Source organism: Pteropus vampyrus, unplaced genomic scaffold (assembly GCF_000151845.1).
Source record: "Pteropus vampyrus isolate Shadow unplaced genomic scaffold, Pvam_2.0 Scaffold36, whole genome shotgun sequence".
Lineage (NCBI taxonomy): Eukaryota > Metazoa > Chordata > Mammalia > Chiroptera > Pteropodidae > Pteropus > Pteropus vampyrus.
In genome coordinates, this window is record NW_011888817.1 from 4723677 (window position 1) to 4745227 (window position 21551).

Sequence of the window (21551 nt, forward strand, 5' to 3'; positions counted from 1 at the left end):
GGGGAGGAGGAAGCCCAGGCACCGCCCTCAGCTTCTTGGCAGCTGTGTCTACTCCCAGCAGGAGAGGCACCTGCAGTAGAAGGAAGATTGTGGGTCCTGGCAGCTCTGGGATCCTCCTGGCTCTGGCACCTCTAGCTGCTGGTTTGGATAAGCTATTTCAGCACATGCACACACATATACACACACACACGTGCGTCTTCTCTTCACATGTGAATAATACTAACATTTCCTCAGGGCCGGACATGACTTTAAGCACTTCACATGAGTTATCTCTTTAATCTTCACAGCGCCCTGTGTGATGGACACTGTCATGATCCTCATGCTTATGGTTTGGGAGACTGAGGCCCCGGAAGGCTCAGTGCTTTGCCCAGGCTAGAAAGGTGCAGAGCCAGGATTAGAACCAGGGCCATCTGGCTCCAGGTCCCACCCCAGCTCACAGGCTTGAGGATGAGAGAGAATATCTGCAAAGGAGTGGATAGGCAGTAGACAGTCAATAGACAGGAGCTATTCCAATTATTACTAAACATTAAACTTGCTTAGGTGCTGTCAGATTCCTGTCCCATCCTTGCTATCCATTTTTGCCTAGCTGTACTCAGTGATGGTTGTTTTTGTTTTTGTTTTTATAAGGATAAAGGCCTGAACAGCTAATGAATTGTAAAATGCTTCTCTTACCACCTTACCACCACCCCAACCTCTGTGTCCATTTCTTGTGACATTTCTTGCACTTAGGATCTTGGGCACCTACTTGTTACCCAAGTTGCCCAGTGTGAGTAGGTCAGTTGATGGGAAAGGCAAGAAGAGATGCCAGCTGCTCTCAGGTGAGTAAGCACCAAAGCCCTGTGATGGGTTTTCTGGGTCTGAGGATGGGTTAGGCAGGCCTATCACTTGCTGGCCTGGTGACCTATGGTCACTGCTAGAAGAGGAAAGTCAGATGGAAAAATAGTAATTTGCTGGAGCAGACATGTGTCAGTATCTCAGTGGCTGTTAGTTCTGTCATGAAAGCAGACAGGTAGGTCAGCAGGTCAGCCCCATGTGGATCGACTCTGATCTCTTAATTTGCACACTCTTTCGAGCATCCACAGAGCCACCTCCTTGTCCTTTTTTTATGGCCATTGAACAAGAGTTCCCTCATAATGACATGTTGGCCAAGCTTGCTGGGCTGGGGAGCACTTTTAATTTTTTTCATATAAATCTTTTTCTCCATCAGTGGAAAATAACCCCTTCCTCCATTACCTCCAAGGGCAAAACTGGACCAAGTTTTGGGAAAACAAAATAAACAAAACCAAAAACACCAAATCTAAGCAGCAAATAGAAGCAAATAGTCTGTCTAGCTGGTATAGTTGTGAGTGTTTAATTTTCTGCTTTATACCTTAAAAGTTTTACAAATTATGTATAATGAGCAAGTGTTACTTAGAAGTCAGGAAATAAAACTTTTTATTAAACCAAAAGACCATAAAATGCTGGGCATCATTATTATTAATAATTATTTGTGACAACAGTAAAATAATTGAATGAGCAAGCAGACTAATAACCTTGCACATACCTACTGCACCCTTCCTCTGAGGTTTGCAGATTACAGATTTAGAAAGATTTGTTGCATTGACTTACAAATGCAGAAATAACTGATTCTTTAGAACAGGGATTTGCATCAGGAGTCATGGGAGTGCTCATTAAAAGGACGGTTTCCTAATTCTAGCTCCTTAAGATTCTGACTCAGTAGGTCTAAAGTGGGTTCTGGAATCTGTAGTTTAAAAAGACATCCTGAGTGATTCTGCCGATCCTGGTTAAGAACTGCTTCAAATATACCCATTCAATCTGTCAGTCAGTCTGTCCACAAATGCCAAACATGCCCTCTACAACAAACCTGCTCTGAGAGAGCAGACATGACGAGACCCACCCCTTCTTTATTCCATTATCCGTGTATCGTGGGGCCCCATCCTTCTAGTAGTCGCCCCTTTTGAAATAGGCTTCATATCTCCCTTAAACTTTCATCTTGACTCCCTGCACACTTGAAAGTTACACACTTGGCAGGTCTCTAAGCAGGAAGAGGTCTGAAGAATCAAGGTTAGCCACTGCCATTCCAGCCCTCTTTATACAGATGGGGACACGGGACCACCCAGAAAATCAGGGAGAAGTGAGTCTCCTCACTCCAAAACCAGTGCTCTTTCTGTGACCCCAGAGATGACCTGATTCTATTTCTTGCTTTCATTCATTGCTCTGAGTCCTGGGACTGAGTGCCTCTCAGGGCACTGTTTATTTCTTCGCAAGACCCCATGACAGGGACATGCATGGTCTTCATTTCTCATGTAGGAAAACCAGAGAGACTCAGTGACTTGCTTCAAATGGTCCAGGAAATGGAACTGACCTTAACTTGGACCTGGGCTGATGATGCCCAGCCTGGTACATTCGCCTCTCCCAGCCCCAGAAAGTAGCTTCTCTCTGGTGCTAGGGATCGCAGCTGGGAGAAGCAGCTGCCTGCCCACATGCCACCTTTGGTGGGCCCAGCACCGAGTTCATCTGGGACTTGGTTTGGAGGACAGAAGATAGGACAAAGTGAGAATGGCCTGGCAGAACACAGGGTAGAGTCGGGAGAATTAGCTTTGAGCCCCAGCTCCCTGGCTCCCTGACTCTGACACCCCCGGTAAAGTAGCACAGCTAAAGTTTATTATGGGTTTACTCTACCAGGCCTGATGCGAACACTTCGTGGATTATCTTATTTAATCCTCATAACAGCCACTGTCCAGCCATCACACAGCTGGTGAAGGGTGGGGCTGGGACTTGAACCCAAGTCATCTGGTTCTTGAGCGTTTGAAGAAACTGAGGCTCTGAGATCTTAACTCCTCCAGAATGGGGTTGTGGTTAATCACGGGTTTAGAGTAAAACAGGCCTGAGTTTGAATCCTGACTCCCCCACTACCTAGTTGTGTGACCTTGGGGAAATGATTTTACCTCTCTGAGCCTCTACTTTCTCATGTATAAAACAGGAATTGGTAATAATGTAGCCTCTCACAGGGCTACTATGACACTAAAATACATATCATTTGTGACTTTGGTCATTGTTGACTGTTCCCCCCAGCTCCCGATGGCTTCCTTAGTCACCAGCCAGTGTAGACACCTAAGGGAAGGGCCCCTCTTCAGTGACCTGTGTCTCGTAGGGTCAACTCCTACGGCCAGCTACGAGGAGGAGGAACTGCCCCCTGACCCCAGCGAGGAGACGCTCACCATAGAAGCCCGATTCCAGCCTCTGCTCCCGGAGTCTATGACCAAGAGCAAAGACGGGTTCCTAGGGGTGAGTTGCGGGGGCCGGGGGGGGGCAAGGGGGCCCCCACGGGGGGACTACAGACAGGAAAATCATTTGTGTGAACTCGTCTCCTGAGCATGGGGCTATGTTCATCTTACCTCCTTTCTTTCCTTCTTTCTGTCCTTATCAGCTGCCCTCTATGCACCTAATGTGCCAGGCCTTAGGGGCCCAGAAGTGAGCATGATGCCATCCCTGCCGTCCAGGCACAGTCTGGTGGGAGAGGCAGGAGGGATAAGCATGAGCCTCTGTGCCAGATGGGAGATCTAGGATGGCTTCCTGGAGGAGTGACATCTGTCAGTAAGAGGGCTCAGCCAGGCGCCCGCGGGGGTAGGAAGGCTCCAGTGTACTAGGTTGCGTTGATGCAGCCTCCTCACTTTAATCATTACTCTCTGTAGGTCAGTCTTTCCCCCACCCAGGCTGTGAGTTTGTTGAGGACCAGGCCTGTGTCCCCCACATTTGTGCATCCCCAGGCCCCTAGCACGATGTCCAGTGCCTGACAAGTACTCTGCTGAACTGATGAGCCACATTTGAGGTTCTGCCCCTGACAGTGGGTTGTGGGGTGGGGACGGCACCTGGCAAATGCTGTGCTAGCCGGCCGCGCCCCGACCCGAGGCTCCGTGGACAAGGTCTCAAGCCCATCCCGGGCCCTAGGCATCCCCAGACACTACCTGCCTCTCCCAGCCTCTCTCCTGCCCTCCCTTCTCCACTTTCTTCCTTCCAACCACTCCAGACGTCCAGGCTTCCTTCCAACTGCAAGCCTTCTCTCTGCTGTTTCCTCAGCCAGGAACGACTTTTTCTCCATGCCCAGCCCACACCTCCTCAGCACTTACATCTCAGCTGAGGTGTTACTTCGGCATGAACACAGGCCTGAAGGCAGAAAGGGCCAGGTCATTCAACTGAGGGCAAGGAGCGGGTGTGGCTGGACCCAGAGCATGCGGGACACATGCAGAGGCATCCTGGTCAGTGGGGCTGAAAGAGAAGTTGCCAGACCTCGACGGGCCTCTGTTGCCTGACTTTGGCCTTCATTCTTTAGCAGCAAAACACCATAGCAGATTTTGAAATAGAAGAATTGGTTCCCTCATCAAATCTGTGCTTTCCAGGCTGGCAGCTAAAGTGAAATGGGAGACAGGAAGACCGTTTCCTGGGAGGGAGGAGAAGGCAGGCCAGGGAGGAAGTGGTGATGGAGGAAGGCCAGCCTGCAGGATCCGCCAGCAAAGGAGGAAAGGCAGGGCGTGGCTACTAACGGAAAGTGTGTGTTCGGAGGGAAGTCGGGTGACTCAGGCTTCTGGCTGGCGACCTGGTGTATGGTGACCGTCTGCTTCAGTGGGGGACTGGAGAAAGGAAGCAGATCAGGTCGGGACGGATGAGGTCAGATCGGACATGTCGAAGTTGAGGTGCCTGGGGGATGTGAGGAGGAGAGTCCAACAAGTAGTCCGAAATACAGATTTGACTTTCCATGGAAAGTTCTGGATGGGGCTTGGTTTGGTGGCAATGGGGGACGGGGGAGCAGATTGAAGCTGTTTCAGCAGATGAATGCCCTGCAGAGCACCTGTACTTACGGGGGAGATGGGTCAGGAGCAGCACCCCCAGCCTAGCCTCCCTAGCAGGGTCCCCCCAGAGCCCAGCCCCCCTCAGCAGGCGGCTCCCCTACAGGGGCTCACCAGCCTGTGAGCAGGACCCAGCGGGTGGGCAAGCTCTGCCGGGCCCTGCACAACCAACCTGCTTTGGGAACCTGCCTGTTCAATCCCCCTCAGTGGGTGCTCCCTGCACCCCTCTCCTCCCACCTCTACTTCTCACCAAGCCTAGGCCCCCTCTGCCATGGGGGTGGGGAAGGGAGAGGGGACCCACTGTGGTCAAAGACAGGGGCCGCTGCCTGGTGGCTGAACACCCCCAAGGGGTGCCAGGCACTCGCGGTCCCGGTGGCTGATGCCTCAGCAGGACACAGCTCCTACATGTAGCCCAGAAGGACAGGGAGGAGCTGACAGTGGAGGGTCCACCGGGGACCTGCATGCTCCGGGGTCTCACCTTTGCTCAAGCAGGAGTGCAGACAGGCCTGCATGGTCTCTGACCCTCATTCTCTCCTCTCCATCAGCGCATCAGACAGAAGGGAGGCGGGTTCCTCATGAGGAAATGGCTCAGGGCAGGCTGTTTGCCCAGGTGCCCAGCCAGTGGGGCACAGGGCACACTCTGGGGAGAAAGAAGTTCCACTTGTTTGTGGTCTCATCCTGCTCTTAACCTTCGAAATTTCACGCAAAAGGAAGTTACTACTTCCCTCCTCAGACTTAACTCCAAACCCAAACTCTGACCTTATCAGTGAGACATTAGCCTCCTCAGAGAAGAGGCTTAGAAAAGCGATTGGGGAGCAGAAAGCAAGGTGGGTAGAGGGGACGAGGAAGGCTCCCAGTCCTGGATGGCTCTCCAGCTCCCTCAGCGCCCCTGCCCTCAAGCAAGTTGCTCTGCTCTGGGCTGGGCCTAGTGGGCTGCAGGGCATTGCTTCTTGGGCTGGGGGCCAACGAGGGTGAAATGAGGCTTGGCTGTGGCAGGACAGTGCCAGGTCCGAGGCTGTTACCAGGGCAGGAGCCTCCCCTGAGTTCTTCTGCTCCCTCAGCTTACGGACTGGCTCAGGACTCGAGGGGCTACTCCACCCACACATGGGACAGGGAGTCCCAAAGTCATGGTTCTTGGTGCCCCAGAGCTTCGGCCTTCCCCTGTCCCAGGTCTCCCGCCTGGCCCTGTCCGGCCTCCGCAACTGGATGACCGCAGCCTCGCCAAGTGCCGTGTTTGCTGCCCGCCACTTCCGGCCCTTCCTTCCCCCTCGGGGTCAGGTGGAGCTGGGCGAGCCCTGGTGGATCATCCCCAGTGAGCTGAGTGTCTTCACTGGCTATCTGTCCAACAACCGCTTCTACCCACCACCGCCCAAGGGCAAGGAGGTGAGGACAGCTCACGGTGAACTCCTGGCCCTGCACCCCGGCCCAGGCACAGCCCCTCCCTGTCTGCCCCTGGACCTCTGTGCTACCCCACCTTCACTCCACCTCCCTCTGGACCCACCTCCACCCTGGCCACTAGACCCTCACCTAGGGAGTCGAGGCCCAGCAGGGCCCAGCCAGCCAGCCTGGGGTCGCACTGCTACTCCCCAGGTCATCATCCACCAGCTCCTGAGCATGTTCCACCCGCGACCCTTCGTGAAGACCCGCTTTGCCCCTCAAGGGGCAGTCGCCTGCCTGACTGCCATCAGCGACTTCTACTACACTGTGATGTTCCGGTGAGTGGCCTCATCCTTGACTCCAAAGCATCACACAGTTCAAAGCCCCCGCTCCACCACTTATCACTGTGGGGTTTGGGGCAAGCAGCTGTGGCTCTCTGAGCCTCAAATTCCTCATGTGTGGATCAGGGTGGTGATAACTTCCTCTTGAGAGGAAGAGAAAAGGCACAGAGCATGCTTAGCACAGGGCTGGTGGCTGTGATTGTCATCCACACAGAAAAGGGGTATAGAAAGCTGTGACACCAGGTCACAATGCACCCTTGAGAAGCCGTGAGAGCTCAGAGGAGTCAGACAAGACTTCTGGAGATGACAGCACATGAACTTGGACCTGAGGATGGGCAGCGCTTGGAGGGCCTCTTGCCGTCTCCCCGCCCTACACTCACGTTACTCCCGGCCAGCCCTCTCCCCCACACAGTCTGCCCAGGGATTCCCAGGCTTTGGGGCCGAGTCAGAGGTTGGGCTCTGGCTCAGCAGGAGCCGCTCCAAGCTTGCTCCTTCCCCCCAGAATCCACGCCGAGTTCCAGCTCAGCGAGCCGCCCGACTTTCCCTTCTGGTTCTCGCCTGGCCAGTTCACCGGCCACATCATCCTCTCCAAAGATGCGACCCACGTCCGTGACTTCCGGCTTTTCGTGCCCAACCACAGGTAGGAGCCTTGGCCTAGCCCATCCCTCAGCTCCAGGGTCAGAAGCAGGGACCCAGAGGGCCCCTCAGCCTCTGCCCCTCCTTTGTTCCTCTCTTGGGCCCCTCAGCCTCTGCCCCTCCTTTGTTCCTCTCTTGGGAGAGGCCTGGACTCCCTCTTGGGAGGGACCTGGAGCTGACCCTGAAAGAAGTAGCTTAAAGAAGGTTGAAGAGGGTCATTCTATCATCCGACAAGCATGTCCCAGGTGCCACATGGCCTGGCTCACCAACACTGTGCCCTGAACCAAATGCAGAGGCAACAGACCCTTCCAGAAGCTGGAGCCTCCCCACCCTCATGTTGACCGACAGACTCTGACAGACCCATAACCACAGCCTGCTCGTGCCACCCTAGGGGGAGGCCAGTAGGTGGGCAAGGACCTGGCTGCTTGGGGTCTAGAAAGGCTTCTCAGGAGAAGGGACAGTTATGTAGATGTCCCTTCCTGGGGGTGAGGAATGTTTAGCCAGGCAGGGGGAACAGCACGTGCAAAGGCCTGAGGGCAGGCCCTCCACTGCCTGCAGCTGCTACCACAGAGCCTTAGGGAGCTTAAGGGACAATTCCATGCCAGCCTGCCTTACGAGGGGACCTAGAAACCCAGGCTTCAGGTCTTTCCAGACTGCCCCTTAGCAACTCTGTACAGGGATAAGACTTGGGCTGGGAGCCCAGAGGCCCATAATTAAGTTGGCTGTGGGACCAGGGGTCTGCCTGTTCCTGGCCTTCTCTGAGCCTCAGTTTCCTCATTTGCTACATGGGAGGCTGGCTCCTGGGCAGCAGCGAGGGGATGGCTGGCATATCCTGGGAAGAGGAAGTTGCCCCAGAAACAGGAGTGGCTTCCTCTTCCTCTCCTCCCTCGGCAAATAAGCACCTGAGCTCCTCTGGCTCAGCCCAGGTTCCATCTGCCTTCACCCCAGGGTTGGCCATGAGGGCGGGGCGGGGAGTGCGGCCCTAGACTGGATGAAACAGAGGAGAGGTACAAATGACCAGCCCCAAGACAGGCCACAGGGACTGCTGACTCGCTCTGTGGGCACCCTGCTCAAGCTACCCATGATGGTTGATCGTCAGTCCTGGGGTGCCCCCATGCGGCAGATCTGCAGATGGCACCTGGTCAGGCCAGACTCCCTGCTAGAGGACAGTGCTAGGTTTTCACTCCTGCCCCACTCTGTGTCCTGGGGAAGGCCTGCATGATCTCTGCCTGGAAGGGTCAAGGGCAGTAGAACAAGGTGGATGTGAAAGCCCTTTGTGAACTGTAAAGGCTGGGCCAGTAGAGGGTGATATGGTTTCAGTGCCTTAGGAAGAGCTGCCCGGGGAGAGGAAAGGGCCCTGGCTCTGCAGTCAGAGTCCCAGCAGCTCTGAGACCTTGGGTTCAACTTGCCAAGCCTCAGTGTCCTCATCTGTAAAATGGAGACAGTTGTGCACTTTCAGTGAGATAATGTCTGACGTATGGTTCATGGGCCTTGAAGATGGTGGTGGTCTGCCCTGGCAGCCCTCTCACTCATCCCCAGGTCTCTGAATGTGGACATGGAGTGGCTGTATGGGGCCAGTGAGAGCAGCAACATGGAAGTGGACATCGGCTACATACCCCAGGTGAGAGCACAATTGTCCGCCTCTGCAATGTGTGAGGGATCTGTGAGGGTCTCTCGGGGCCCCTTCAGGATCCTTGCCCATCTCTGAGACATCCCTTACTGATGTCATCCTTCGCTGACCTCCGGCCCAGATGGAGCTGGAGGCCACAGGCCCCTCAATACCCTCCGTGATCCTGGACGAGGATGGCAACATGATCAACAGCCGGCTGCCCTCGGGGGAGCCCCTCCAGTTTGTGTTTGAGGAAATCAAGTGGCAGCAGGAGCTGAGCTGGGAGGAGGCCGCCCGGCGCCTGGAGGTGGCCATGTACCCCTTCAAGAAGGTGAGGCTGGGCACGAGGGCCAGGGTCAGGCTCCATGGGGTTGGAGCTGTGGGAGCAGCAGATGAGCACGGGGCTGTGGGCTATGTGCAGAGCTTGCTGCAGGGCCCAGTGGTGCCAGGGGAACCTCTCCTTTGCCATCCAGAACTTGGATGAGGCATCCCTCATTTCAGCAGCGCCCCTTCTCACACACACACACAACCCCCAACACACGTGCATACACACACCATATATACTACACACAGACCACACATGCACATACACATTACACACTCAGCCTCTGAATGGGACCCTGGCTGCACACAGTAGCTTCTTTCTGTCTTGGCTTGGCCCCAGGTCACCTACCTGCCATTCACCGAGGCCTTCGACCAAGCCAAGGCCAAGAACAAGCTGGTGCACTCGATCCTGCTGTGGGGGGCCCTGGACGACCAGTCCTGCTGAGGTGAGGGAAACCTGGCCAGGCCAAGGAGAGAATGGGAGGGGAGACTTCACACCCTGTGGGTACAGGAGGTTCTGAGAGCAACAGGCCTCTGCTGTTGGAGCATGAAAGACTTGGGGACCACACAGGGCAGGTGCGTGGGCTGAGGGCTTGGGGGAGGTTTCTGTGCCGAACTCAGAGGAAACTATTGGACACAGTAGAAAGATTCCCCAGCTCAGTCATTTTCAGCTTGGAAACTGGCCAAGTGACTTCCCCTCCCTGAGCCTCAGTTTCTCAATAGTGAAGGACAGGTAACATACTTGCCCCCCAGAGTTGTAAAGATGGATGTGAAAGTGCCTGTGCTCTGTACGGTGTGGCACACAACTGAGAGAAAATAGTGCCACAGGCTGGGCATGCATTCACTTATTCAGGAGACCTGCTAGGTGCAAAGTGCTTTGGTTGTTCGGCAGTCGGTACAAAGATGAGGAAAACAATGAGCCTATCCTCATCCAGTTAAACAGCAAACATCCTGGGCACCTCCTGTGCCAAGCCATAGGCTCATTGCTAGGAGTCTTGCAATGAGGAAGTCAGAAGTGGCCCCTGTCGCTAGGGAGCACACCGCCTGCTGCAGAAGGCAGATGTCGAATGAATAAGTACAAGCGTGGTCAGTGTTACACGAAGGAAGGACCAGTGACACGAGAGTGTGGGAGTCAGGGACAGTTTCTTAGAGAAACTGATGTTTAAGCTGAGACTTTGGAGGATGAGTAGGAGTTTGCCAAATGACAGAAGGAAGAGTATTTTAGATCGAACAGTCTTGTAAAGGCCCCAGGAGCCAGAGTTTAGTGGATTTAAGACTGAAAGTCCCTGAGCCGGGTAGGGCTCCACCCTGTATCTCAGCCCAGGATGTTATTGATGTAAATTACAGCTACCATTTATTCATCATCTGCTCTGTGGCAGGCTCTTTGCTTCTGTTATTTCACCTTGGTGCCGGGATCATTCTACAGCCCATGAGGTTTATTGCTGATGGAAACCCAGTAAGACATGTGGGGTGTCTCACTCTTCTGGCCTTGCCTCTCCCTGAACAGGTTCAGGGCGGACTCTCCGGGAGACTGTCCTGGAAAGTTCGCCCATCCTCGCCCTCCTCAATGAGAGCTTCATTAGCACCTGGTCCCTGGTGAAGGAGCTGGAGGACCTGCAAGTGAGTGCAGAGTGGGTGGGAACAGCCCCTGGGACGATACTGGGGACCGAGGCATTAGGACTGTGCCCAACTGTCCCCATAGAGCAACCAGGAGAACCCATCCCACAAGAAGCTGGCTGACCTGCACCTGGAGAAGTACAGCTTCCCCGTGGAGATGATGATCTGCTTGCCCAATGGCACTGTGGTAGGACAGCCCCACCGCCTGTACCTAGCCTGGGGCCAGGCACTGTGGGGCAGAGGAAGCAACTAGCCAGGGGCATAGACTCACAGACCTTATCATGCCTCAGGTTTGGCTCCACCACTTCCTGGCTGGTGTCTTAACCAATCTGAGCCTCAGTTATCCAATCCATGAAGTAGGAAACCTGATGCCTACTCTGCCTGTCTCATGCAGGTCTCAGGAGGCTCCCATGGGAAGGGGGACCTCAACAGCACTTTGGGGACCAGGTAGCAGCAGCGTGGGCACAGTGTAGCAGCAGAGTAGACAGGAACATGGCCTGGAAGGGAAGGCTAACCTTGGACCATTGTGGCCAGCCCTGGAATGGAAAGAGGAAGGTGGAGGGATCAGGCCTTGTGACAGGCAGAGAGGACCAGGGGATGCCCCAGGCTGAGCCAAGCTTCAAGACCCTACTTCTCCCTCAGGGCCCCTTACAAGCACTCATGCATGCCCTCAAATTGGATTCTCAAAGCCCACTTTACAAACAAGGAAACTGAGGCTCGAAAGGTCCAGAAACTTGGCAAAAGTGCACAAGTAAGAAGTGTAGCTGGCTTTGAAACCAGGCCTACCTGTGAGCCTCAGCATCTCCTCTTTTGACAGGAGGTGGGGAGTCCAGGGGTCACGGGAGCAGAGGAGAAGAGGGGTCTCCTCTGCATGGGGCTGAAGGAAAGGTGGTATTGAAAGACATGAGGTTTTCACCTAGTGGACGAGGTGTGGAAGCTCTGTGGTCAAAGGGCCCTGTGTGAGCAGAGGCAGGAGAGGCAGGAACCGGGGTCGGGTTCTGGCCAGTGCTCCTAAGTGCCCTGCCTATCCGCTGTCTGCCCCAAAGCGAGGATAGTAGAGGCCTAAGAGCAGCTGCCTCTCCCAAGGACACTTGAGCAGACAGGGAGCAGAGGGGCGCTGCGCCTGGGTGGGCCCCCGCCCCCCTCACCCAGTCACCCAGTCGCTCTCCCAGGTCCACCACATCAACGCCAACTACTTCTTGGACATCACCTCCATGAAGCCTGAGGACATCGAGAACAATGTCTTCAGCTTCTCATCTACCTTTGAAGACCCGTCCACGGCCACCTACATGCAGTTCCTGAAGGAGGGCCTTCGACGTGGCCTGCCCCTCCTCCAGCCCTAGCATGCCTGCCTCACCTAGGCAGGGAGAAGCCAGGCTGAGGGGGTGCTGGAAAGAAAGGCTTCCAATGCTGACAGACAGGCCTCTCAGCCCCAGAGCGGTCAAACATCACACACTCCCACCCCACTACTCCCAAGTTGCCTGTGAGGTCGGAGGTCAACTAAGGGTGGCCATCCTAGCTTTGCCTGTATTGAGGGGTTGACAAGGATGAGCTGACTGGATGGGTGAACCTGTAGCTCCAGCTGCCACCATCAGCCTTTCACTACCTACATGGCTCCAGAAGCTGCTTGGGACCCCCTGAAACAAAGCCTGGGGTCATTTCCTTGGACCTCACCCTCTCAGGCACATAGTCCAGGCCCTTGCTGGGTGAAGAATAGGGAGGAGTGGGTGCTAGGAAAACAGTGTCACCTCTTTCTCCTTACTTTCACTCCCTCTCAAAAGGAACATCAAGAAGCTCCGGCATGGGTAGGGGGCAGGAGGTACGAGAGAGGTACTCTTGTTTTTCTGGAGCCTTCTTCCTGGCTCCAGCCCTGGCTGCCCTCCTCTGTCAGGTGTCCTCAGTGGGATCAGTCTCAGCTAGAGACAGCCACCTGGAGGTTCTGGGCAGAATCGTCCTTCGGAAGGAAAAATCATGTGGTCTCCGAGACCTGGCTCCCTGGACCAGTCCATCCAACCTAACGATAGGACACCAGAACCTGTTTTGGGACTTGCTGGAGGCCAGATGTCCAGGACGGTTTACTGCAGAAGGCTTCTGCCCTTAGCAAGGGGGTCCCTGAGGCCTGAGGCCTAGGCCCTAGGCACTGCCAGTGCCCACCCCAGCACAGCATCACAGTAGGACTGCTGGAGCAAGAGCCCTGGTATCACCTCCTGCCCCTAAGACTTGAGCTCCTCGGATGTGTAGCCCAGCTGAAGAACACAGCCTCCCTTAGAGCCAGCGCTGTCCTGGCTGTCATGACAGCCCAGACCAGCTTGTCCACCACTGGGTGGCCATTGACCCTCTTTGACCACTCTTAGGGCCTTGGTCCACATCCCAAGCCACTGACCGCAGTCAGTCTCTTTTTTATACATGCAGAAAAGTGTTTTTATGTGAACTTTCTCACAGTTTGTAGGTATTTTTGATAACGCCAGTGCTGAGAAGGAGGAAGAGACCATGGCTTCCTTCAGCAGCTGCCCCATGATGGCTAGATCTGAAATCCTAGATGGATCCAGCTTGATGTCTTTGCAGTTGCACCTATGGGAAGAAATATTCCTCTCTTCCTGCTCCTAGCTTTTTAAAAATAGTCCTCAGAGGGTCAGTGTACTCCAACCCCATCCTTGTCCTCTACTCGGGCCCATAAGGGGCCCTAAGGCTTTCGTTAAGGTCTTTGGTGCCAAGCCTGCTCCCCTGCCCCTGCCCCAGAGGGACTCACTCTTAAACCTGGATGAGGAAGGAAGGCAGACATCTCCTCAGACACATTCTCAGGCCCCGCATCTGCTGAGTTCCCCTGCCTACCATTGGAGTATCCACCCTAAGCCTTCTCTGTCTGAGGCACTTTTCTTAAGATTACATGTATTTTATTTTCTCATTTAATCCTCACAGCAAACCTGTGGGGTGGATATTAACTGTTCGCATTTTACAGATGAAGAAACCGAGTCTTGGGGAAATGAAGTGACCTGCCCAAGTTCTCTCGGTGGTAGAGTTGAAATTCATCCTGAGTTGATTGTGTGGTATTTTGTTTTGCACTGCACCCCCAAATCTCTTCCCTGCCTGTTTTTACTGAGGTGAAAAAGAAAGCCTTTCAAACCAAAATGTCTCATTCCCCTCTGATCTCCATCCCTAATGAGGCATGAGCTAGCAAGCTCAGCCAAGTTCTTTATGTCCTTATGGGAGGCAATGCTTCCATGCCCTTTACAGAGAGAGGGGGTCCCTAAGTCTATATCAGTGCTTCTAGGTGTGGGTGGCAGTAAAGCACTGCTTGCTGGGGCTTTCTGCATCCTCATCAGATGCCTCTGCCTGACCCACATGTGCCTCAAAGCTCATGGTGGCCCCCAGCTGCCCTTGTCACTCCTCTGCCATTTCCCTCACTTGTCCCTAACATGTCCTATAATAAAATTGGAGAAACTAGGGTGGTTCTAAGTGCCTTTCCTTTGAATGGGATGTTCTGTTCTGTCCTTGATCTTACTCTGTAGGATTGGCTTGCCAGATGGGCAATGGAGCAAGGTTGGAATGCCTTGGGGACTCTCTCATCTGTCACAGAGGGCTTGAGTGACTTAAAATAAGTTTATAATAGACCTAGTAGTACAACTCACTTCTTTTAGAATCTGATGCTCTGTTATAAAGATTCTTAAGTTAAATCCATTGTCTTAGAAGCAGAGCTTGAGATAGGCATTAGGTAATTTTTCCTGAAAGGAGTAACACTTCAGGAAAAACCTATAAAAGGAGTGAAAGGGAAAGGGGAAACGATGAGCAGGGATAGAGTCTCAAAGGCTAGCCTTGGCGGGATCACAGGAGAAGGGCTCTGGGCCATTAACCACACTGCCAAGTTGAACCAGCCTTTTGTAACCTGTTATCTATCAGTCCCTGGCTTAGCGAGTGGAGTTACTTCCCCGGGCTTGACCTGGAAGTCAATCTTCACCATTTGAAATATGGTGAGAGTCAGGGTAGACAACCTCTGAAGTCTCTAGCCAGAACCAGCTACATAATTTGCAGGATCTAGTGCAAAATGAAAAAGGACCCCTTTTGGAAAAAAAAAGTTATGAATTTCAAGAGGACAACAGCAGAACATTAAAGCAAGCAGAGTTCTGACCATGAGGCTCAGTGTACAGTCCTGTGCTTTGACAGCTGGGACTTACAGACTTTGAGACCAAAGAACTGCAGTCTGGGAGCCAGGTACAGACACAAGCTGAGATCACAGGAGGGCATGTGACCCAGGCATGAATGCCATGGAGACCAGGATCTGGAGGGTTTCAGCAGAAGAGGGAGTGGATGAGTGAGCCTGGAAGGAATGTAGGCCTCTTTCTCAATGCCTCTGCGGTCTTCCCATCAACCTACTCTAGCCATCTGATCAACCAACTCACTGAAAATATGAGTGTGTGAAATAACATCAAGGCTAAAATAGAAGATACAAAGCGCAGGAGGGCAGGAGGCAGAAAAGAGGCCCATTCTTGCTGGAGAGAAGGCTGTCAGAGGGTCTTGGCTGGTAAGTATGAACTGCGAAGGGGACCAGGACGAAATGCAAGGCAAGCTCTTCCACCAGAGGACCTGGAACGCCAGGGTGAGGATTCTCAAGTTTACAGGCGGATGAGGACAACAGACACCACATAACTTGGGGTCTGAGCAGCGACGTAGTCAGACCTCGGCTTCCAAAGGTTGAATCGGAACTAAGAGCAGCAGAGACACGGAGACCAGCGGGTTAAGCGACCAGTCAGGACTTCGCTATCTTCAAGCTCAGTCAATTTTTCCCCAGGACTCAGAGAGGAGGAAGTGTGGTTTGGGGGATGGGTGTGTCCCTCCCCCGGGGTCCGCACTTGCGGCCGCCCAGCGCCCCGCCCCGCCCGATCGGGGCCCGCGTTCCGAGGGCGGGCGGGGCGGGGGCTCGGTGCGCAGCTGCGTAAATCGCTTCCGGGGCGGGCCAGAGGAAGTGAGGGCAGTTGAGGCTGGGCGGCCCGCTGTAGTAGGAGGGGCCGTGAGGTGAGTGAGTCCCGGAGCCCGAGGCTGAGGTGAGACTAGGTCTGAGTGCAACCTGGGAGGAGGGCGTAAGCTTTCCTGGTCGTCCGTCGGCGCAGCTTAGTGCCAGGCGCTGTGCAGAGCCCGCGGCTCCTGTTCCCGCGCCACTTCTCGCGGGAGCCGGTGTTCGCCTCATTTGGCCGGAGGGGAAACTGAGTCCCCAAGGGGTAGTTGCTCGCCGGAGTCACCCAGTTTCGGTGGCCGAGCTACACTGGAGGCTTCTCGTTACGGCCCCGCACCTCAGTGAGCCGGGTAGCCTCTGCCGTGTCTCCCCCTCCTTCTGGGGCCCGGCGCCGGGCCTGTGTGTCCAAGCACCGCCTGGGCCAGCAGCGAAAACTTGGCCGACCTTGCCCCTGTCGGGTCGAGCTGTTGCAGGGGAGGGGAGACGTATCCCAGGCAAGGTCCCCGCAGCGGTTCCCTCGGCGCAGCTGTCCTTTCTGCAAAGTTCCACTGAGCTCGGCGGCCTCCGTGGGCCGCCTGGGACCCAGGGGCGATGAGACCCGGCCCTGTCCTGGAGGAGCTCCCGGTCCCCTGCGGGAGACCGTGCATAAACATGACAACGGCCTCTCGAGGGGCCGTGGGAGTGCAGAGGTGGTAAGAACCAACTAGCGTTGCCAGCGATCTGGGGCAAGATTCTTCTAGCCAGTGACAAGGGGTGGGGGCGGAGTGGGTATGAAGGCTAAGTCAGTGCTCTCGTCCATTTATTCCTTAATTGGACAAATACTTAAGAGCTTTCTGTGTGCCGGGCAGGCACTGTGCTGTGCCTAAGAGAAGTCCCTGCCCTTCGGACAAAGGGCACAGTACAGATACCTAATTACTATTCGGAGAGGATTCTGGAAGAAATGCAGGGTGCTGTGGGGTGAACAGTGAAGAACCTGACTCTGTCAGGGAAGGGGGGGTTGTTGCTTGAGCTGAGCTCCGAAGAGTGATTAAGAATGAGCTTGGGGAAGGTGGTGCTGTTGTTTCGAGCAGAGAAAATAGTGTGGCCAAGGTCTCCGAGGTGGTATTGGGGGTACTAGATGAAGGCCAATGTGACTAAAGGGCAAGGAGAACGCAGGTGTGGCCCTGAAGTGTGTGTGGGGGGCGACGGGGCTAACTGTAGGCCTTGTTGGCTGTGGTAAGTTTGGTCCACTGAGGTTGGGCCTGGTTGTGGAGGGCCTGCAGACCATGCTGAGGAGTCTAGATTTTATCCTGTTGGCTCTAACAAGCCTGTACGGGTTTTAAACGAAACAATATGACTAGCAATGTGTTGTAGAAAGATCCTGTGGCTGTTGTGAGTTAGTCCCAACTGAGTCTTTGGAGGTAAGTTTGAAGAGGACGTAGCTGCTATGACTAAAGAGAAACAGGGAAGCACTGTTATATGGAATTTGTGGCAGGCACTGACATTCAGCACAGAACCTGGCCCACAGAGTTCTGACTTAGTTCTGACTTTGCTAAAAGGCTTGAACTGTGCTGAGAAGTTGAGCCCTTGCAGAAGGCAGCAGGATCTGGACCAGACTTGAAGTGCTTTCTGCTGGCGTGACCACTGAATGACCTTAAATAAGTTCCTTCCTCTCTCCAGCCTCCTTTCCAAGTGTGAGTGATAACATCCTTCTTTCCAGCTTCCTTTCCCCTTAATGTGAGTGGTAATTCCTCTCCCAGAAGTGAAAAACTCTACAAGGGAGGTTTTCAAGAAAGAGCTGCTTTGGTAGTCCAGTTCATCCCCTGTTCAGAGCCTGCTCCTGGCTCCTGAGTTACTTCTCACCTGGTCATTCCCAGCTCTCATGACTTGACCCCCAGTTAATCTTTACACCTTATCATACTCGGCTCCTCTTCATATATCTTTCACCTTCCTGTCCTGGACCTGTGCTATTGTTGCTGCTGTTCTTTCCTTCCTACCCACTCTGAACTCAACACAGGGTCTTGGGGCTAAACTCACCTCGCCACCTGCCTAGTGTGTCTTTCTTACGCAGTGATATTCAGCCTTGGCTAGAGTTTTGTATTCAGGTGCTATCTCTCTTCTAGAATGTGAGTTCCTTGAGAGCATGGCGTGTCTTACTCCTCCGTAGGCCCTACAGTGCTTAGCACGGTGTGGGTAGTGTAGTGTTTGATGAACAAGGGAATGAGCGCGCTCATTGATTGTATCTGCTCACCATGCAAGGGCAGCTATGAAGAATCCTGTCAGGAGTGACTCTATCCATCTGTCACATTTTAACAGTTTATTAAGCACTTTAAAATTACTTATTTCACCATCGATCCTTAAGGTAGCCAAGAGTGACATCTGTTTTTGTCCTCCTTTTACAGGTAGAGAAACCAACATTTGAATAGGTTAAGTGACTTACCTGTAACTACAAAGCCAGTAGGTGGCTGAGCTAAGATAAAAAAATTAGACTCTTTTCCCTGTAGCCTAGTGGACTGAGATTGGCTAGAGCTCGCTGTTCATTTTCCTGTTGTCTGTTTTACCTCTCCCCCTGCAGGCGCCCAACAGCACTAGGCTGGCTGGCACATGCTAGGCTTTTACCTCTCATCTTCCAAGAATGAATGCTGGGCCTGGGTGGTACCTACATTTTGGCTTTCCCATTAGTTTTTTTTTTTTAACTACCAAAGGATTTTATTTCATCTCTAGGAGTTTTGCCTCAGGAAACCACAGGCCCAGGAGGGCTCCCAGGGTTGTCCAAGCTCACGCAACAAGTCTGGAACGGAACCTTTCAGGGTCTGGATTTGGAAAAACCATTATTGGGTGAGGACAGCCTCTGGGGCTGGTTTTCTCTCCTTGTGAAATGTCAGAGAAACCTTGGTGTTAGTCATGGCTCTGCAGGGCATGGTTTTGTGGGGCTTGTGTCGTGGCCAGTTGGCCAATGAGTCCCCATTGTCAGGGTTGTTTCACAGGAAGGGAACTCTGGTGTTAAGATGGCCTGATATGAAGGAATCACGCCTCCCACCTCCCCGAGCCGCCCTGTGGCTGCCTTGTCCCTCGAGTGCGGAAGCCAGTTGGAACATCGGGAATGGAAGCCAGTGTGGTAAGGGGCACTCCCAGGGCAGCAGTGTGGTGGGAAAGGCTCAGCACAGGGCTTGCTGACGTTCTTGAGACTCTAGTTAATCCTTCCTTTCCCCTGGAAGCCTGGGACTGGTGGGAGGCCACCCTTTCACCCGCTCTTCTTAGGCAGAACGAGCTATGGTTGGGGGCAGTCAGTGTGTTTCTGCCTTTCTTTGCAGAAGGGAGGGAGGGAAGCCTGGGTGATCCTTAGACCCAGTTAATTTCTCAGTTCTTTATTGGACCCTCCCAACATTGACTGTGCTCTGGCGGCATCAGGTGTCCCCTTAGGTGGCTTGCCAAAGTGAAAGCTAACCACTGGGAAACCCGCCTTCACTTATAGTTGAGACTTGAGTTACCCCTACACACACACACACACGGTACATGTCTCTGCGACTGAAGAATTCAATCTCCCTAGTAGAGGGAAGTGGAAGAGGATGGGGACAGTACTTGGACTCATCTCTGAGGTTGTGGCTGTCCCTCTCTCTGCTCTAGACCATCCCAATTTGGCAAAACAAGCCACATGGAGCTGCTCGCAGTGTAGTGAGAAGAATCGGGACCAACCTGCCCCTGAAGCCGTGTCCCCGGGCTTCCTTTGAGGTTAGTGTACTAGAAGGGCAGGAAGAATAGAAGCTCAGAGAATATGGAAGGCGGATACTGTGCCCCGGTACCTGGCATTTCCAAGGAAGCTTGCTTTCCTGGTCACTTTTTCATTTTGTCAAAAAATACTTATTAAGTGCTTATAATGGATTCTGGTCACTGTGCCTTCCTGATTGCATACAAACCTGTGGGCACAACAGTCAGATTTCCAATTTGCTCATAAACTAATAATCTTACATCTTTAACGCTTCTGCTAAGTAACTGATTTCATCAGGCTCTAGCAATCTGGTTTATCAGAGCAAGCCAAAGGCCCTTGCTGAACCACATCTCCTGACCGCCAGGTCTGTGCTGAGGTATTTGCCTACAATCCTAGCAGGTACCCACATGAGACAGTAATATGTGTGACTCTGTGTTAAACTCTGCTGTTCTTTATCAGCCCTGAGTCACCTATTGACTTGGCCACTGAGTCACCTATTTTTAGTTTCCCTGAGGCCATTATTCCCCACTCCTTTACTGGGCTACTTCAGTCTTACCTGTGTGTTAGAGGGCCTTTGGCACCCACTCTGCAGCAGAGATTCTTGCCTGGCCCGCGTCTCTGAGACCCCCTTCTGCATTAGAAAGCTAAGTAGCATTTATTAATCCCAAGTGCCTCCAAGAACTAATGGTTAAGCACCAGCTTCAGGCTACATACTTAAGGTATGTGCATCTGGGGAGTTGAGGCACAAATGAAAAACTTAAGCTTTCCTGTGAGACCCAAGTTCCCTATCTAAAAGTGAGAGCCATCAACTCCTGATCCACCTACCAATTTGTAGCCCAGGCATCTGAATCTGACTTATATGTATCAGTGGATTTTTGAAAAATTATCCGTATTTCTGTTGTAAATTAATTACCTTAAATATTATTTAAGGGAATCTTGCTGGTTTATTTTGTTTTAAAGTTACCTATATAAATATTAAATTATGGAAAATAAAAAGAAAAACAAATTGCTTATAATCACATAGTCATGACACAGTAACTATTGATTTTTGGTGTTCTTTTCCATCTTTTTCGACATGCATGTTTTTTGCTTTTTGTAATCATACTCAACACATGATTGAATTTTCCTAATTTTTCATTTAACATGGTGTCACTCAGCCTCTCTATTCCCTGATTACTGATCATTTGGGTTGAGGGGCTATTTTAAAGATTCTAAATCATTTTGTATAATTAATCGTCTCTTTCGTTAAATCTAAATAGTCAGCTTATCAAGTTTGCTTAAAACAATGTTGCTGTTAACAGTGTGCGTCCCAGTTAGCTACAGAGGTGCTGCAAAGAGCTAGCCAGAGGGAACTTCTTGTTGATGTAACAGGTTATTGATGTCCTTGCACTTGTATTCTCACAACCAGAGGGCAGGACACTTAGACAGTAGCCATGTCTGTTAAAAGGTAACAGGCCAGTCCCACTGAAGACCCCTTTGCTCTAGCCAGGGGTCAGCATTCTTTAAAAGGCCAGACAGTAAATATTTTAGGCTGTGGGCTATAACCATCCCTACTCTTGCAATTATAGCTTAATAGCCACCACAGACAATACATAAACAAATAGGTGTGACTGTTTTTCCAGTAAAACAGGTCCCATCCCTCCTCTAGGCCACCTTGTTTGACTTGGAGGTTATAATAGCCTCAGAACTGGTCTGTTCGCCTTCCTATCCATGTTCCACACAGCAGCAGAGTAATCTTTTAAAACCTAAAATCTGATCATTACCTAGTCTTTTAGGGGCTCATTATCAGTCTTAGAATCAAAGCTCCTAATTCACTTTCCAACCTCTTGCAGCCCCTCACCCCATCCTGTTCAAGCCATGCTGAACTATTTGTAACCCCACAAACCTCTTGCTTCTGGCCTCTTATTTAAGCTATTTCCAGGAACCTTCTTCTCCCTCCTTAGAAAGCCCTCCTGACACCCAGTGCTAGATTAGGTGCCCCCCTACGTATTTTGCCCAATCTGATTGTCTCATCATGTCAGTGTTTGTCGATGAATCTTGCTTCCCTACAGACCCTGCCTAACATCTCTGACCTGTGTCTGAGGGATGCGCCTCCAGTCCCTACTCTGGCTGACATCGCCTGGATCGCTGCAGATGAAGAGGAGACATATGCCCGGGTCAGGTA

At 52.6% G+C, this 21551-nt stretch overlaps 2 protein-coding genes across 4 annotated transcripts in view; both read left to right on the plus strand.

The window, feature by feature from the left end:
* Window positions 1-24: 24 nt before the first annotated feature.
* SELENON (selenoprotein N) lies at window positions 25-14196 on the plus strand. The gene is made up of 10 exons (XM_011357627.2): window positions 25-3288; window positions 6018-6230; window positions 6438-6562; window positions 7068-7205; window positions 8741-8822; window positions 8953-9141; window positions 9475-9580; window positions 10642-10754; window positions 10837-10938; window positions 11924-14196. Exons 1-10 carry the CDS (start codon window positions 2971-2973, stop codon window positions 12092-12094), a joined length of 1557 nt encoding a protein of 518 aa, XP_011355929.2. The 5' UTR covers window positions 25-2970; the 3' UTR covers window positions 12095-14196.
* A 1488-nt stretch (window positions 14197-15684) lies between these two features.
* The window catches only part of MTFR1L (mitochondrial fission regulator 1 like), an 11151-nt gene continuing 5284 nt past the window's right edge, over window positions 15685-21551 (plus strand). The window contains exons 1-5 of one of the 3 annotated variants that reach the window (XR_895751.2): window positions 15685-15790; window positions 18403-18516; window positions 18666-18796; window positions 19306-19410; window positions 21439-21548. Coding sequence is in view for 1 of the 3 variants with exons in the window: in XM_023529180.1 (XP_023384948.1) it covers window positions 18782-18796; window positions 19306-19410; window positions 21439-21548 (230 nt within the window). In the remaining 2 variants the exon portion in view is untranslated. Of the gene's footprint in view, window positions 15791-18402; window positions 18517-18665; window positions 18797-19305; window positions 19411-21438; window positions 21550-21551 lie in introns of those variants that run through there. The other 2 variants (XR_002779727.1, XM_023529180.1) reach the window with 2 other exon arrangements.